Source organism: Heptranchias perlo, chromosome 2, assembly GCF_035084215.1.
Source record: "Heptranchias perlo isolate sHepPer1 chromosome 2, sHepPer1.hap1, whole genome shotgun sequence".
NCBI classification, from domain to species: Eukaryota; Metazoa; Chordata; class Chondrichthyes; order Hexanchiformes; family Hexanchidae; genus Heptranchias; species Heptranchias perlo.
Window position 1 is genome coordinate 148,772,865 of NC_090326.1, and position 18,977 is coordinate 148,791,841.

Sequence of the window (18,977 nt, forward strand, 5' to 3'; positions counted from 1 at the left end):
ACACGTTATACTGAGTGAGATCTATTTTACAGTATTTTTGGGACATTATCAGGAACAATTTTTTTGAAGTATGAAATATGGACAAATTATTCTATAATGAATAAATCTAAAGGAAGCCTATATTAGAAAAGTTTATTTTGAAAGACAGTTCTCTAAGAGTTTGTAAATGAGTTATAGCAGAATTATGTGAATTTTTAAACAGTAACATCACATGTTTAAAACGTGCTCATGTGCTCCATTGGCTCTCCAGGACACTTCATGAACTTCGAGCTGAGTCTTTTTAATGTTACGAGAAAGTCCACTTAAACTGCTGGGGAGCAGAGTTCTAAACGTGGGTGCAAGTACACATTTGCAGAGTTCTCTCCTAATGGGCAGTTGTATCTAGCAACCGACAATATAACTTGGGTCTTACAGGCTGTGCTTTGCACTGTAAAGCTATCACCCTCAGACATATAATGCAATATAACTACAGCCTCAGAACAACTTGCATTTATATTGCGCCTTCAACGTAGCAGAAGGTCCCAAGGCATTTCACAGCAGCATCATCAAAATTTGACACCAAGCCACATAAGGAGATATTAGGACAGGTGACCTAAAGTTTGGTCAAACAAGTAGGTTTTAAAGAGTTTCTTAAAGGAGACGAGAGAGCGAGAGAGGTGGAGAGGTTTTGGGAGGGAATTCCAGAGATTAGGCCCAAGGCAGCTGAAGACGTGGCTGCCAATGGTGAAGCAATTAAAATCGTGGATCTGCAAGAGGCAAGAATTGGAGGAGCGCAGTGATCTCGGAGGGTTGCAAGGCTGAAGGAGGTTAGAGATAGGGAGGGGCGAGGCCATGGAGGGATTTGAACATGAGGGTGAAAATTTTAAAATCGAGCCATTGCCAGACCAAGAGCCAATGCAAGTCAGCGAGCACAGGGATGATGGGTGAATGGGACTTCGTGCGAGTTAGGATATGGGCAGCACAGTATTTAATGAGCTCAAGCTTATGAAGGGTAGAATATTGGAGACTGGCAGGAGAGCATTGGAATAGTCAAGTCTAGAGGTAACAAAGTCATTTTTGTGGGTTTCAGCAGATGAACTGAGGCAGGGGCAGAGACGGGCGATGTTACGGAAGTGGAAGTAGGCGGTCTTGGTGATGAAGTGGATATGTGGTCGGAAGCTCATCTCAGGGTCAAATAGGTCACCAAAGTTGTGAATGGTCTGGTTCAGCCTCAGACAGTGGCCAGGATGGAGTCGGTGGCTAGGGAACGGAGTTTGTGGCGGGGATCGAGGACAATGGTTTTGGTCTTCCCAATATTTAGTTGGAGGAAATTTCTGCACATCCACTGGATGTCGGACAAGCAGTGTTACAAATTAGATAGTGGAGGGGTCAAGAGAGATGGTGGTGAGGTAGAGCTGGGTGTTGTCAGCATTCCCGTGGAATCTGACATTGTGTTTTTGGATGATGTCGCCGAGGGGCATCATGTAGATGATAAATAGGAGGGGGCCAAGGATAGATCCTTGGGGGACTCCAGCAGTAACAGTGTGGGAACAGAAGCCATTGCAGGTGATTATCTGGCTATGACTGGATAGACAAGAATGGAACCAGGTGAGGGCAGTCCCACCCAGCTGGACGTCGGAGGAGAGGTATGGGAGGAGGATGGTGTGGTCAACCATGTCAAAGGCTGCAGACAGGTCAAGAAGGATGAGGAGGGATAGTTTATCACCGTCAGTCACAGAGGATGTCATTTGTGACTTTGATAAGGGCCATTTCAGTACTGTGGCAGGGGTGGAAACCTGATTGGAGGGATTCAAACATGGAGTTGCGAAAAAGATGGGTATGGATTTGGGAGGCGACAACATGTTCAAGGGCCTTGGAGAGGAATGGGAGGTTGGAGATGGGACGGTAGTTTGCAAGGACAGAGGGGTAAAGGGTGTTTTTTTTTTGAGTGGGGTACTGACTGTATATTTGAAGGGGAAGGGGACAGTACCTGAGCAGAGGGAACAGTTAACAATATCAGCTAACATGGGGGCCAGGAAGGAAAAAGTTGGATGGTCAGCAGTTTGGTGGGAATAGGGTCTAGGGAGCAGGAGGTGGGTCTCATGGTCAAGATTAGCTCGGAGAGGGCACGAGGGGAGATCGGAGAGAAACTAGAGAAAGATGCGAGTTCAGGGCTGGAGTAGGTGGAAATCGTAGGGCAAGTGGCAGGGGCAGCTGAAAGGATGGTCTCAATCTTAATGACAAAGAAGTCCATGAGCTCCTCACACTTGTTGTTGGAGGTGAGGGTGGGGGAGGCAGAGGAGGGGTTTAAGAAGACGGTTTGTAGTGAAGAGAAGCCAGGGATCATCTTTGCATTCCAGGATGATCCTGGAATAGTGAGCAATAGTGACTCGGGGGAAATATTTTTCCAGGGCGCACACAGAAAGAAGTGGGTTGGGAGGTGAACTTGGGTGGATAGGGATACAAGGAAATGATCAGATGGCTTTATCCATGATTGACACGATGGGATGGCATTGTCAAGGGGGTGGCTGCGAATATGGGTAGGGGAGTTTATATGAAGGTAGAGATTAAGGGAGGATAGGAGAGCAGTGAACACAGAGGAGAGAGGGCAGAGTGAGTTGAGATGGAGGTTGAAATCGCTTGTTTCAGAGGCTGAGGGAGGAAAGCAGTGAAGATATCTGAGAGAAACTTGGGTGGGCAGTAGAGAACAAAGATTTTTAAGGACCTGAGAGGGTGTGACTTGGTGATCACGGCTATGCCGCCACCGCAATAGTCTGGACGGGGCAAGTGGTGGAAGGTGTAGCCAGGTGGGGAGCCTTCATTAAGGGGGAAGGTGTCATGACCCGTCAGCCAGGTTTCCGTCAAGGCCATGATGTCAGTGCAATCATCCAAAATAAGCTCATGGATAGCAAGGGCCTTGTTCATAAGTGAATGGACATTCTGGAGGGAGGTGCAGAGAGGGGCGGTGATAGCTGATTCACTGGCAGAGTCTACAGAGTCAACACTGGGAGGGGTGAGTGGGGTGGGAAGGAGATTGGCAAGGTTAGCAGGCTGGCTGGTTGGCAAGAGAGTAGGATGGGGCAATTGGGGTTGCTGCTCGTAAGGAGGCAGCGAGAGTGCCTTGATGGGCCCTTCGGAGGGTACCAAGAGAGGCACAGAGGGGAGCTGTAGGCTTATCTAAAAGGGATTCAAACCCGGGATGGCATAGAAACATAGAAAATAGGAGCAAGAGAAGGCCATTCGGCCCTTCTGGCCTGCTCCGTCACTCAAAACGATCATGGCTGATCGTCTAACTCAGTACCCTGTTCCCGCTTTTTCCCCCATATCCCTTGATCCCTTTAGCATTAAGAAATATATCTATCTCCTTCTTGAATACAAGTAATGACTTGGCCTCCACTGCCTTCTGTGGTCGAGAACTCCACAGGTTCACCACCCTGAGAAGAAATTTCTCCTCATCCCAGTTCTAAATGGCATACCCCGTATCCTGAGACTGTGACCCCTGGTTCTGGACTCTCCAGCCATCAGGAACATCCTCCCTGCCATCTAATCTGTCTAGTCCTGTTAGAATTTTATATGTTTCAATGAGATCACCTCTCACTCTTCTAGACTCTAGTGAATATAGGCCTTGTCGACCCAATCTCTCCTCATACGTCAGTCCTGCCATCCCAGGAATCAGTCTGGTGAACCTTAGCTACACTCCCTCCATGGCAAGGACATCCTTCCTCAGATAAGGGGACCAAAACTGCACACAATACTCCAGATGTGGTCTCACCAAGACCCTGTACAATTGCAGTAAGACATCCCTGTTCCTGTACTCAAATCCTCTTGCAATGAACGCCAACATACCATTTGCCTTCCTAACTGCTTGCTGCACCTGAATGCTCGCTTTCAGCGACTGGTGTACAAGGGCACCCAGGTCTCGTTGCACCTCCCCTTTTCCCAATCCATCACCATTCAGATAATAATCTGTCTTTCTGTTTTTACAACCAAAGTGGATAACCTCACATTTATCCATGTTATACTGCATCCGCCATGTTCTTGCCCACTCACCCAACTTGTCTAAATCACATTGGAGCCTCTTTGCATCCTCCTCACAGCCCACAGAACACCTCAGCTTTGTGTCGTCTGCAAACTTGGAAATGTTACATTTAGTTCCCTCATCAAAATCATTGATATATATTGTGAATAGCTGGGGCCCAAGCACTGATCCCTGCGGTACCCCACTAGTCACTGCCTGCCACCTGGAAAAAGATCCGTTTATTCCTACTCTCCGTTTCCTGTCTGTCAACCAATTCTCAATCCATGCCAGTATGTTCCCCCCAATCCCATGTGCTTTAATTTTGCACACTAACCTCTTGTATGGGTCCTTATCAAAAGCCTTCTGGGGGGGGGGGGGGGGGGGGGGGGGGGAAGAGGAAGAAAAGGGGAAATAGAACTCCGGAGCAGCAGCCAAACCTGCACGCGAATGGACACAGGGAACTCAAGTTACACAGGCGTTGTTACATAGCAAGATTAGGATAGGACATGGACATTCACAGGAGTTTTGGACAAGGAGTTTGCAAAGGGAGGAAGCCAAAAAGGATGGCAGGGGAGTACTCGAATCTGGAAGCGACAAAGGCATGTGTATAAGGGTTTCCGCAGTGGAAGGACTGAGTTGGGGTGGAGGCGAGCAATGTTGTGTTGATGAAACTATGCGATCTTGGTGTGAGATTTAAATCTTAGCTCAGGATCAAATATATCAACATTACTACCAGCACTGGATTGGATAGGAGACTCATATATAATAATCACTAACAAATGGACATTATTGAATTGATGTGCATCTCAGCCAAACAGTCACAAACATGAGAAATACTGTCAACTGCTTACACGACTTAAATTTATATAGAAAAATGCCCCATCCAAGGAGCTTTACAGAACATTAAGAACTGATGCGATTGAGACTGTACCACTAATGGTAGGGCAAATAAGTAGGCCAGGAATGTGTGGTACAGAGCATTTGGAAGGGGTTATCGGCCTGCAGTATCTTGCAGAGATTAGATGGGTCAAGGCTATGGAAGGATTTATAGATAAAGCTAAAGAGCGAATCTCATACCACTAGTTTAAGTACATTCGAGAATCAAATCAGGATCCAACTTCAGAGTTATGGGGCACAATTTTAACATGCTGGCAATAAGAGTCTGGGGAGTGGCGGGGGGGGGGGGGGGGGAGTTGAATTGCAGGTGTCAAACCCTTAAGGGAAGTAGGCAGGTTGCGATCATGAGGCCAATCAAAGCCTCGACCGGGATTGACAGGCTGACTGCCGACAAGAGCTGCACATCCGATGGGGGGCGGGGGGGAGAAAACAGAGAGAGAGAGAGGGAGAGAGACCTCATTGACCGCTAGGATAGAGATGGGGTGGGGGGGGAACGAAGATTAGAGGGCAGACATCAGGATCAGAGGGCAGACATCGAAGATCAGGTTCACAGAAGGGGGCGGGGCCAGGCATCATCGTTTTTTTAAGGTATGTTTATTTAATTTGTTTACAACGGGAAATGTAATTTTATTTACTTTATTTTTCACTAATTCGGCCCTTTCCGCGTGGGAAGCCATGGGAAACCTGCCCAGCTAATGTTAAGATCTTTTTAACTATCCATACACAGATACAGGTGATTCCAGGTGACTGCTGTACACATGCACACAGATTTGCCCCAGTCTCATTCAAAAATATGCGGGTTCCAGCCGGGCTGTCTGCCCGCTCCCAAAAACAGCGATTTTGATTGCCCCCTCGCACCCAACCCACCCATTTTTCCCTTTTAAAATTGTGCCTGTGGTCTCTCGAGATAGTGGGACTATTTCCACTGGAGTAGAGACGGCTAAAAGCAATTTAATAGAAGTTTTTCAAAATTATGAAGTTGGCTGGGGGCGGGGGGGGGGATCAGTGACAAGGGATCATCAATTTCAAGTGTCACTAAGAGTGAGAAGCAGCTTTAGGAGAAGCGTTTTTACACAAAGTTGCTGGAGCGAGCATTGCTGCAGGAAGTAGTTGAGGCAAAGACCACTGCATCTTTTAAAGGAAATTGGATAAATATTTGCAGCAGAGGAAGATACAGGGCTACAGTGACAGCAGTGGGATTACATTTGGATTGCTTTAGTATAGAGTCAGCACAGACATGATCAGCTGATTGGCTACTTTCTATGCTGGAAATTTCTACGGTTCTACGACAGGACATGCACGGCAGAGTTTCGGACAAAGAGTTTGCAACAAAGTTTGCAAATGGAGGAAGGGAGGCCAACAAGGATGGCAGTGGAGTACTCGAGTCTGGAAGTGACAAACACACGTGTATCAGGGTTTCAGCAGTGGATGGACTGAGTTGGGGTGGAAGCAGACAATGTTGTGTTGATGGATCTTGATAGATAGGTTGTGAAGTTTAAATCTAAGCTCAAGATCAAATATATCAACATTATGAATAGTCTGGTTCAGCCTTAGAGAGTGGCCAGACAGCATAGCAAGGGAGTGGCTTGTGGCAGGGGTTTTGTCTTCCTGATGTTGATCTGGAAGAAATTCTAACTCATTCAAGATTTATCAGACAATCTGACAGCAAGGAGATGGTTGAGGTGTCAAGAGTGGAAAAGTATTGTCGTGGGTCATCAGCATTCAAATGGAAATTAACCCCTTGCTTATGGATGATATTCTCAAGAAGAAACATGCAGATCGAGAAGAGGGGAGGGCTGAGGAGAGATCCTTAGGGGGAGGGGGTGGTACTCCAGAGGTGACAATGTAGGGGAGTTGCACTGGATGCATTCAGATAGGTAGAAATGGAAACATGTAAGTGCTGCCACAGAGATGAACAACAGAGGAAGCATTTGGGAGGATGGCATGCTCGCCATAACAGATGCACAGATAGATCCAGGACAAGTAGTACCACTGTCAGCTACAGATGTCAGTCGGGACTTTGGTTAGGGACGTTTCAGTGCTAAGGGGCAGAAGCCCAATTTAAAGCGTTCAAAAAGGAAGTTGCGATAAGCATAGAGCGGAGAAGAGACAACGCATTCACGAATCTTGGATAAGGGAGGTTGGAAATATGATAATTAAAAAGATGGATGTTAAGAGTGCATATTTTTTTTTAATGGCGAGGGGTGATTAAAACATTTTTGAAGGGGAAAGGATGCCAGCTTGTTTGGGAGCTAGGAAAAGGATCGAGGGAGCAAGTGTTGGGGGTCTTGGATGGGATGAGTTTTGGAAGAGCAACCCTGAAGATAGGGGAGAAACTGCAAAACGGCAAGGTGCAGGATTGAAGCGGGTGAGAGACAGGGGAATGACAAGAGGTGGAGACAGCTGTACAGATCATCTTGAACTTCGATATGAAGAAATTCTTGAGCTCCTTATATTTAATGTTTGAAGTGAGGGTGGAGGGAATGGTGGTGGCTGGTAGATGAGAAAGGTATCCCAAGATTGTCTTTACCTTCTAGGATGATGCTGAAATAATAGGTGATTTATGCTGAGGAAAGCAAGGCACGATATTGCTTGACATGGTCTAGCCTGATCAGGCGATTTATGATTCGACCAGTTGAGCACCATAAACGTTCTACGCATTCCTCACGTCCTGATGGATGCAATGGTGGGGCTATACCAGGGGCAGCAGTAATGCAACAAAACAGTGGTTGAAAGGTCAAGGAGGGTCAAAGGCAGGGAAGCTGGGAATTAGAATGAGGGAGCAGGAGTAGCTGGCAAAGATAAGTGGAATGATGGAAGGGGAAGGATGTGGATAGAAAATTAAAGGTCAGAGATGGTTTTGCCAGTAATCAAAACCTCAGGCACAAAGGTTGCGAAGATCATGGGGATGGTCGAGTATATGACTGGGGCGATGAGTGTGAAGGGTGAGCCTGAAGAACATTAAATTGGAGCAGAGGGGACTAGGAGAAATTGAGGGGCAGATTTTTTAAAAATCACGTAAGGATGAGGAGCTGCTCAGTGCAAAGGCTGAACAAAAGCAGGTGGGCGGACACCTTAGTAAGGAGGTTATGATGGGACTCGGCAGGATGATAAGTAGTGAGATTCTTGAAAGAGACAACTGAGAGAACGGATGTTGTCCAGAAGTTTCAACCCTATCAGGTTTACAGGAATAATGGGTGAAATTATTCACGAGAACATTCAGACATGCAACTACGTTCAGAAGTTTTCCCCCTTGTCTAAATGCATAATAATTATATTGATATACCCGTGCTTTTCCAAATGTTGATTCGTCTGGCTGGGAATTGTGTCTATCATCAGCGTCACTGGATTCATCCATGTCCTCGTTGTGCGCTGCTCCCACTTCCATCACATCATCATTACCATCCTCCTCACTCTCACCATCAGAGGGGTCTGAATCCTCTCCTGCGTCCCCTTGATCCTCAAACTGACCCAGGTCACCGTCGGACTCCTGATTCAGGAACTCTTCTGCTGTGCTCGCCTCTTCGTCACTCTCGTACAACCCCGACATGGAGGCGGCAGCCGCGCCGCCGGGATCAACGATCCCGAGAATATAATCCAGGCCGTCCCGGGCGAAGGCCTGCGGGATGGCGGTTTTATTTTTGCGTTTGTTGAGTCCCAGCGCTCTCTCCAGCCTCTTGATTTCTCTCTCCTCCTCCTCGTTGGCCTCCAGTAAGCCTATTCTCCGGGCTTGCTTGGTCCGGTCTTTGGCTTGGGATTTCCTCCTGGCTTCCCCGGCGGGCGGTGCTGCTGCCGCCACCGCCGTTGTTACCTCCTCCTTCCTCTCCTCGTGGGACCCCGGCCCGTCACCTTCTCCCTCGCCGGCTTTCCCTTTCGCTGGCTGTGGTTTCACGTTGTTATCGCCTTCCCCCGCGGCGGCGGCGGCGGCCTCCTCCCTTTCGGAGCTGCCTCCGTTCAGGTGCTTCCTCTGGTAATAGTCTCTCATCCTGCGCTTCTTCAGCATCCGCTGCTCCTTCCTCATTTCTTTCCGACTTTTCTTTCTCCTTCCCCCGAGGCCGGAATCCTGGGGCTGGGATTGGAGCCGGTACCGGTCCGGCTTGGCCGCCCCCGCCGTTTCCACGAACTGCTCCACGGCCACTTTAAACAGCTTCAATCTCCCGGGGCCGCGCCGCTGGCTTTTCCTTTTCATTATTGATCCACAGCAAACACCCTCTTTATTATAAACCGCGCAAGTAAATATTTTATTTGCTGTTAATAAAACAAGAGAATCGCCATTAAAATAACACGGCACCGCGGAATTGGACTTAAACCGGAGCCCGGGCTTGCAGCACGCGCGAGACACGCCATGCGCATTTTTAAAAAAAACCGTCGTTTAACGGGAGGGATCATTCTGACGTCACACACCAACAAATCCCGCCCCCCTTGCCAATATTTCACTACGATTGGCCCCTTTACAAGACAGTCTCCGCCGTGTCTTTTTTTCCATTGGTTCTTGCTCACGTCAATATTAACGGCGGTCTGATTCTCCCCCCCCCGCCCCCCGCCCCCACCACAACTCCTCCTCACCACCTTCTACCCCGCCACCTCCCTCTCCCAGTGAAGTTGACGCCGCGTCCCACCTATCGGTGGACGGAATCTAAAGCGGTCTCGTGGTCGATCGGGAATGTGAGCCTATGAGGGCTGTTGTTACTGGCCGGAGTGCGGTCGTGCAGTGCAGTGATGAAGGAAGAGGGACGGGAGATGTGGTGATGGTGTTGCGCCACTGTTTGAAATATAGCGCTGCCAGTTCTCCTGGTTTTGTCCCTCCCTCTCTCTCTTATTTTTAAACAACGCGGTCGTTTTTTTTTTCGCATGTTATGTGGCTTTTTTTTCCTCTTTTTTTTCCCCTTGTTGTAAATGTTAAGTTTCAATGAAGGATGGACGCTGACGATGTGACAATCAGAGAGCAAAACTTTCACAGCCAGGTCCGGGAGTACATCGTGAGTAGCTGCACCTGCACCGTCTCCTCTCAGCATCGCCTCTGCGTTTTGTATTGTTTTCAATAGCGGCTTCAGTGACAGATCAAAAGGGCGAAATAAATGCAATGGGGGGTGGCGGTTCCTGCCTTCAAGTCCGTCCCTATCAATGTTTAAAACGGGTCCTTTAAAAGCAAAGCCTCCCGCTTCTCCGGCATTCTTTTTCTCTGTGCACACGCGTTCGACCGTGCCGATTTTCTTTTTTGTTTGTTCTTCGTACTTCCCACACAAAAGAACGCAGTTGTTTTGAACGTATCACTTACCGTTTGTCATAAACAGTGTTCCGGGTCGTAGTGTCCCGATGGTTAGATTGTTCCTGCAGACTACGCGTTTCCTGTATTTCGATGGTTCGTGTTTATTTTCCCCCCTTGTGTATGTAATTTTATATATCGACGTACGTAAAACTTAGCAGAGCGGGTATTTTTTTTGAGAGGGGGGCTTCTGGCCAACACACACGCACACGGTGTCATGATAACGTTGTTAATAGGCCCAGAATATCACGGGCTATGTGTCGGGGAACGGAATGGTTTAGAGCGATTGTTTGGTGCCTTCTAAGGTTGGGAACGAGCGTTTCTGATTCTGATAGTTATTCTGGAGTTACTAGTTTTTGTGGATGTGACTGATCAGCTTTGCATTACTAGTTCTGCTGTTAACGCATTGCATATCAACATTGAATCCGTGGTCCTGGTTAATTTTAGTATAACGGTACTATGGAGTAATATTTAGTATGTTGACAGAAGCTTTGTGCCATCCAGTGATATACGTGAATGAAAAATAAAGGTGTCCTCAATGAGTGAATGTGTTTCAGTTGGTTTTGGTGCTTTTTGGGGGAAAAAAGAGACAAGCCTCTCAAAATGTAATGCAGGTAGTAAAACTTTGGATTTGGGAACTAATAGTAATTGCCAGAACTATTTGGAGCATTGTTTTTGTTGTAATTGGAGTATTGTTTTGATTGCAACATTTCTGTAACTACATTTTAAAATTATTATACCATTCTTTCTGGTGAATTTTTGTGCCAAATTGAGAATTGTGATCTTGTGATAAATATATCCAGGTTGGATATGGCAGTACTGAATGCAGAATAAAGCCTCCTCAACTTGAGGTATTGGAAGAGGGTGCAGTGAAGGGCAAAGTAATTGGTAGCTGTGATTCAGCACCTGAGTTATGAGTAGAGATTGTGGAAGCTGGAAATGTTAAGACTGAGGAATGGACTTAACGGAAGTATCCTAAAGAGTATAAATGAGATCAACATAGATTCTCGAATGAAAGCATAACCTCAAACTCAGAAGAGGGGTAATGAAAAGACAATTTAGATTCTACTAGATCGAAAGCAAAATGTTGCGGATGTTGGAAATCTGAAATTAAAAACAGAAAATGCTGGAAATTCTCAACAAGTCAGGCAGCATCAGAGAAAGAAACAGAGTTCACATTTCATGTCGATAACCTTTCTGTCAGAAGTGGAAGAAGTTAAAGATCTAACAGTTTTTAAGCAAGTACAGAGCCAGGCAAAGCGGGAAGGGAGGGGAGGAAAGAACAAAAGGAAAGGTCTGTGATAGGGTGGAGGGCAGGAGTGATTAAATGACAAAAGAGATGAAAGTGATTAAAGTGTCACATGGTAGGCTTGCTATGAAGATTGCAGCCCATGGAATAAAGGGGGCAATAATAACATGGCTAAATGACAGGAAATAGAGAGTAGTGGTGAACGGTTGTTTTTCGGACTGGAGGGAGGTGTGCAGTGGTGTTCCCAGCGGTGCTGGAACCACTGCTTTTCTTGATATATGTTAATGACTTGGACTTGGGAGTACAGGGCACAATTTCAAAATTGGCAGATGACACAACACTTGGAAGGGTAGTAAACAGTGAGGAGGATAGTGATAGACTTCAAGAGGACATAGACAGGCTAGTGGCATGGGTGAACACATGAAGTTTAACGGGGAAAAATATGAAGTGATGCATTTTGGTAGGAAAAATGAGGAGAGGCAATATAAACTAGAGGGCACAATTCTAAAAGGGGTAAAGGAATAGAGAGATTTGGGGGTATATGTGCACAAATCGTTGAAGGTGACAGAGCAGGTTGAGAAAGCGGTTAAAAAAGCATACAGGATACTGGGCTTTATAAATAGAGGCATGAAGTACAAAAGCAAGGAAGTCATGATGAACCTTTATAAAACACTGGTTGGGCCACAACTGGAGTATTGTGTCCATTTCTGGGCACCGCACTTTAGGAAGGATGTGAAGGCCTTAGAGAGGGTGCAGAGAAGATTTACAAGAATGATTCCAGGGATGAGGAACTTAAATTATGTGGATAGACTGGAGAAGCTGGGATTGTTCTCCTTGGAACAGAGAAGATTGAGAGGAGATTTGAAAGAGGTGTTCAAAATTATGAAGGGTCTAGACAGGGTAGATTGAGAGAAACTGTTCCCATTGGCAGAAAGGTCAAGAACCAGAGGGCATAGATTTAAGGTGATTGGCTAAAGAACCAACGATGACATGAGGAAAAACCTTTTTTACACAGCAAGTAGTTAGGATCTGGAATGCACTGCCCGAGGGAGTGGTGGAGACAGATTCAATCGTGGCCATCAAAAGGAAACTGGATAAGTACTTTAAATGAAAAAATGTGCAGGGTTATGGGGCTAGGGCAGTGGGACTAGCAGGATTGCTTGTGCATGGAGCTGGCGTGGACTCGATAGGCTGAATGGCCTCCTTCCATGCTGTAACCTTTCTTTGATTCTTTGATGGTTCAAGGCAAGGAGGGTGGTAATGGGACAAGTCAAGAAACAAAAGATGAATCTAGAGGAGTTGTGAATGGCATTGGCAGAACCATTACCAACACCTGCTGTCCGAAAAAGTGGGAGCAGTGGTTATGATCTGAAATTATTGAAATCAGTGTTGAGTCTGGAAGGTTTTAAAGTGCCTAATCGAAAGATGAGCTACTGATCCTTGAGCTTCATTGGAACAGTGTAGGAGGCCGAGGTCAGAGTGGGAGTGGGACGGAGAATTAAAATGGCAAGCGACCAGAAGGTCAGGGTTATGCTTGCAGACCGAACGGAGGTGTTCAGCAAAGCGATCACCCGATCTGCCTTCGATCTCCCCAGTGTAGAAGAGACTGCATCGTGAGCAGCGAATACAGGATACTAAATTGAAATAAGTACAAGTAAATCGCTGTTTCACCTGGAAGGAACATTTGGGGCCCTGGACAGTGAGAAGGGAGGAGGTGAAAGGGCAGGTGTTGCATCTCCAGCGCTAGCACGGGAAGGTGCCATGAGAAGGAGACCAGATGTTGGTGTTGATGGAAGACTGGAGCAGGGTGTCACGGAGGGAGCGGTGCCTTCGGAATGCTGAGAGGGGAGGGGAAGATGTGTTTGGTGGTGACGTCGCTCTGGAGGTGGCGGAAATTGTGGAGGCTGGTGGGGTGGAAGGTGAGGACAAAGGGGACCCTATCGTGGTTCTGGGAGGGAGGGTAGGGGTGAGGGCAGAGCTGCAGGAAATGGACGGACATGGCCGAGGGGCCTGTCAACTTCAGTGGAGGGGAATCCTCGGTTGAGGATAAAGGAAGACATTTTGGAAGCATTGGTGTGGAAAGTGGCATTGTCGGAACAGATGTGATGGAGAATCTGGGAGAAGGGAATGGAGTCCCTACAGGAAGCTGGGTGGGAGGAAGTGTAATCAAGGTAGCTGTGGGAATCGGTGCACTTTTAGTAGGTATTGATTGAGAAGTCGGGGAAGGGAAGAGTTGGAGATGGACCATGTGAAGGCAAGGGAAGGGTGGAAATTGAAAGCAAAGTTGATGAAATTTTCCAGTTTGTAACGAGAGCAGGAAACTGCATCAGTACATTCATCAATATACTGGAAAAAGAGGTGAGGGAGGGGACCTGAGTTGGACTAGAATAAAGAATGTTCCACGTATCCCATAAAAAGGCAGGCATAGCTAGGACCCATACAGGTTCCCATAACAATGCCATTTCTTCCACCTCCAGTGCAATGCTACCATCAAACACATCCTCTCCCTCCCATTTCAGCATTCTGAAGGGATGGTTCCCTCTGCGACCCTGGTCCACTCTTCCATCACCCCCACTCTTCCATCCTTCCCATGGCACCTTCCTGTGCGAGCGCAGGAGATGCAACATCTGCCCTTTCACCTCCCTTTCCCTTGTCCAGGGCCCCAAACACTCCTTCCAGGTGAAACAGCGATTTACTTGTACTTCTTTCACTGTATCCGCTGCACACAATACGGTCTCCTCTACGTTTGGGAGACTAAACCCAGACAGGGTGATCGCTTTGCTGAACACCTCCGCTCAGTCCGCAAGTGTAACCATGACCTTCCGGTTGCTTGCCATTTTAATTCTCCGTCCCACAGCCACTCTGACCCCTCTGTCCTAGGCCTCTGACACTGTTCCAATGAAGCTCAAGGAACAGCATTTATCTTTCGATTAGGCACTTTACAACCTTCTGGACTCAACATTGAATTCAATAACTTCAGATCATAACCACTGCTCCCATTTTTTTCGGACAGCAGGTGCTGGTAACGGTTCTGCTGTTGCCATTTACAGCTCTTCCTAGACCCATCTATTGTTTCTTTACTTGTCCCAGTGCCACACTCCTTGCCTTGACCCATGATCCCTTTTGACATTTAATCACTCCTGCCCTCCACCTTATCACGAACCTTCCCTTTTGTTCTTTCCCACCCCCCTCCTTCTTCTGGTTCTGTACTTGCTTAAAAACTGTTAAATCTTTAACTTCTTCCAGTTCTGAAACGTTAGCTCTGTTTATCCACAGATGCTGCCTGACTTGCTGAGTACATGCAGCATTTTCTGTTTTTATTTTAGATTTTACTAGTGTAGGGTCAGCAAGATAAGTGGTAGAATTCTTACCTCTGATTCAGAAGGATGTGGGTTCAAGTCTCACTTCACATATTTAGGCTGACATTTCAGTGCTGTACTGAAGTAGTTCTACATTGTTGGAGGTGCTGTCTTTTGGATGAAACTTTAAACTGAGTCCTGCTACCAAATGAGCTGAGCTAAAATATGAAAACAAGCCTTTTCCTTTAAATGTCCCCTTTTATTCTTGCAATATTTTATTAGGTTGTTTCAGCACAAAACCACTATATGAGAGAGTTCACAATATACTTTAGAGAATGTCAACTGTGCCCATTCACTGTAATCAGCAGTTAAATAATAAATGTTGGTTGGAACAGTTAGCATGTCATTGAAGCAAATTAATGTGTTAGGGAAACCTATCCATTCTAGTTTGTCATAGATTTCCAGCTGAATAACATCTAACCATGTTATGATTTTACAATATCACATGAAGGCACTTGCTTTCATAATAGTGCATTTGAAACTTTCTGTAGCCTTCTAGAATTGAGAGCAGTTACTTATGACACAAGAATTGAAGAAAAGTTGGTCTTGACAAACAAGTGTTTTTATGTGCATTTTTTAAATAAAAATTATACGTTCATTGTGTAATTGCGCATGGAGACATCACACAAGGCATTAGAAACAAAGCTACTAATTATTACACAAGGTTGAATTTTACAAACTGGCATGGATTTGGTTTGTTTACACATTTTGATTTGCACTGATGGTACAAATAGGATTTTGCAAACTATAGTTACAAGCCAGTTGGGCAACAAAAAATATAGTTGTGACAAAAGTGAGTATCAAACTAAAACGCAAACTAAATTTAAAACAAACTAAAACTCAAAAACTGTTGTATAGTAAACTAATTATATTAAATTTAGTAGACCACTTCACTTAATTTGTTTTTCCAGTTCATGGTTCAGTGGCTGGTATCTACTAATTATAATTCTGCACCAACAGAAAATAGTTTTACCCATTTATTTGCAATGTGCTGAAGTGCAATTTCCGTTTTGACACAACCAATTCTATAGTCCAGTTTTTTTTCTTCTATACTTCCTATTAATGAAAAGTTTGTTTTATTGCTATTCTCGCTTATATGCAAGTGTGATATGCAGGATGAGGCTTTCATCTTTCAATCTGATTGGGATCACTGGTCAACGTGTCTTTAAAAAAAAATGGTTTGACCTGGTTTCCAATTCATCTCCAATGTTTGTTAGTGTTGTGTGGAAGTCGAATTGTTTTTCCAAGCTGGGTCAACAATAAAAGTGCTGTGACTTGTCGTTGCACGAGCAAGTGGATATTTTGAACAGTGAAAGCATTGAAGATTCAAAAGCATAGAAGCAAGGCATTTCTGAAACTCAGGTTTCTAAAATTTTGGAAAAAAAAGTGGACATCTTGAAGGATAGGAAAAAATTAGAACTAGCATAGGAAACGGAAGCCTAAAAGTAAGATGGATGATGTTGATGAAGTGCTGTTTCGGGGGTTTAATCACAAAAGCGCTCAAAGTCCCGCTTGTCAGCTGCCTGTTGAAAGTTAAAGCTAATGAGCTTGCCAAAGAACTCGGTGTGGAAAGCTTTGAAGCATCAAAATGGATTCCTGTGCCGCTGGAAAGTGAGACAAAACCTTGTTTACAAAATGCTGTGCAGACAGCGACGAACCTGCTGCTGATACATGGACTGAGGAAGCGTTTCCAGGTTTGTTAGCAGAGTATCCACCCGACTGCATTTACAATTGCGACGAGACCAGACTTCTATTATGCCCAGCCTGATCAAACCTACGCAAGCAAGTTACATCGAAACTATAGCACAGAAACAGGCCATTTGGCCCAACTGGTCTGTGCCAGTGTTTATGCTCAACATGAGCTTCCTCCCTCCCTACTTCACCTAATGCCATCAGGATACCCTTCTATTCCTTTCTCCCTCATGTGCTTATCTAGCTTCCTGTTAAATGCATCTGTGCTATTTGCCTCAACTACTCCTTGTGGTAGAGCGTTTCATATTCTTAAATAAAAGAGAAAAGGTGAACGGTAGCAAAATGAGACAAGAACGCCATACATTGTTGTATGTTAACCAAATGGGCTTAGGCAAGGTGAAACCTCTCGTGATTGGGAAAAGGAAGAACCATCATTGTTTTAAAAATGTGGAAACTTTTCCAACTGATCATGAAAACAACACCAATGCTTGGATGATTCAAACAATTTTCGTACAGTGGCTGTGGTCTTTCAGTGCCAGGATGAGAAAGTTGTGCGAGAAGGTGTTTTTTTGATGGATAATGCCACTTGCCATGCTGTGGCTCTTAAACTTTCACAAGCGAGGGTTCAATTTTTACATCGAGCACTACTTCCATCATCTTGCCCTGGACCAAGGCGTCATTCATAGGATGAGGCAACATTATAAGAAGCAATTTCTGTGCAAGGTGGTTTCTGTTTTAGTTTCCATGAGTAAATTGACGTTTTTATAAAAAAACGATAGCCTGTTGGATGCTATGCACTTATCCAGTAGAGCTTGGAATGCAGTGACTCCCAGCTTTATCAGTAACTGCTTTAGAAACTGCAGTTTGGGTTTTAGTGAGAAAACCACTGACCCAAGTGCAGTTGAGATTGATGAAGGGATTCCCGGTGGATTGACTGAGGCGGAACTTGATCTTTTTGATGGATGATGATCTTGACATTTGCGCAGAGATGACTGATGTAGAAATAGTTTCTTCTCTGAAAGACTCAAAACTGAGTCAGCAAAGCATGTAATGAAGATGTGCCAGAACTGGAAATTTCCAAAGTTAGAGAGGTAGATTCTGCACTGTGGGTTTTGTGTTGATTCATCGAGACAAAAGATAGTGAAACGTTTGAATTTTATGCACTGAGACATGAGGATTTTTCTTGAGTTCTAAAGATGCAAGAAATTTAGGCAAATAAAGGTGGTTATGCACCAGACCAGCCTTGATTTTTTTTGTTGCTTCTCACATGTAACAAGGGTAATACAATTATCATGGGGGACTTTAATCTTCACATAGACTGGGCAAACCAAATTGGCAAAAGTAGTTTGGAGGATGAGTTCATGGAATGCTTTTGAGATAGTTTTCTAGAACAAGATGGCGAGGAATAAACAGGGAACGGGCTATTTTAGATCTAATATTTTGTAATGAGTTAATTAGTAATCTTACAGTTATGGAAGGTAGCAAATGTAACCCTGCTATTCAAGAAAGGAGGGAGGGAGAAAACCGGCAACTATAGGCCAGTTAGCCTGACCGTAGTAGGGAAAATGCTAGGATCTATTATTAGGGATGTAGTAACAGGGCACTTAAATCATAATATGATTAGGCAGAGTCAACGCTGTTTTATGAAGGGGAAATCGTGTTTGACAAATCTGAGAGTTTTTTGAGGGTGTAACTAGCATGGTAGATGTGGGGGAACCAGCGGATGTAGTATATTTGGATTTTCCAAAGGCACTTGATGGGGTGCCACACAAGAGGTTGTTACACAAGATTAGGGCTCATGGGATTGGGGGTAAAATATGGAGTATAATGTGGTAGATGGAGTGTAATGTGGAGAAATGTGAAATTATCTACTTGGGTAGAATAGAAAAGCAGAATACTTTTTGAAAGGTGAGGGACTAAGAAATATTGGTAGTCAAAGGGTGTCCTTGTACATGAATCATAAAAAGTTAACATACAGGTAGAGCAAGCAATTAGGAATGCAAATGGTATGTTGGCCTTTATTGTAAGGGGGTTGGAGTACAAGAGTAAGGAAGTCTTGCTGCAATTATATAGGGCTCTGGTGAGACCACACCTGGAGTACTGTGTACGGTTTTGCCTCCCTACCTAATGAAGAATATACTTGCCTTAGAAGGGGGTGCAACGGTAGTTCACTAGATTGATTCCTGGGATGTCCTACGAGGAGAGATTGAATGGAATCGGCCTATATTATCTGGAGTTTAGAAGAATGAGGGGTCATCTCATTGAAACATATAAAATTCTTAGAGGGCTTGACAGGGTAGATGCTGAGAGGCTGCTTCCCCTGGCTGGCAAGTCTTGAACTAGAGGTCATAGTCTCAAGATAAGAGGTCGGCCATTTAGGACTAAAATGAGGAAAAATGTCTTCACTCAGAGGGTTTTGAATCTTTGGAATTCACTACCCCACAGGGCTGTCGATGCTCAGTCATTGAGTATATTCAAGACTGAGATTGACAGATTTTTGGACTCTAAGGGAATCAA

The 18,977-nt window shown here is 45.2% G+C and overlaps 2 protein-coding genes across 2 annotated transcripts in view; one reads left to right on the top strand and one right to left on the bottom strand.

Moving 5' to 3' along the window:
• nom1 (nucleolar protein with MIF4G domain 1) overlaps positions 1-9,268 on the bottom strand; it is an 85,861-nt gene extending 76,593 nt beyond the window's left edge. Inside the window, exon 1 of the mRNA XM_068008228.1 lies at positions 8,181-9,268. Within this exon, the coding sequence (XP_067864329.1) occupies positions 8,181-9,083 (903 nt within the window). The 5' untranslated portion in view covers positions 9,084-9,268. The remainder of the gene's footprint in view (positions 1-8,180) is intronic.
• A 343-nt stretch (positions 9,269-9,611) lies between these two features.
• Positions 9,612-18,977, top strand: part of lmbr1 (limb development membrane protein 1) — a 189,594-nt gene continuing 180,228 nt past the window's right edge. The window contains exon 1 of the mRNA XM_068008238.1: positions 9,612-9,873. Coding sequence (XP_067864339.1) covers positions 9,811-9,873 — 63 coding nt within the window. The 5' untranslated portion in view covers positions 9,612-9,810. The remainder of the gene's footprint in view (positions 9,874-18,977) is intronic.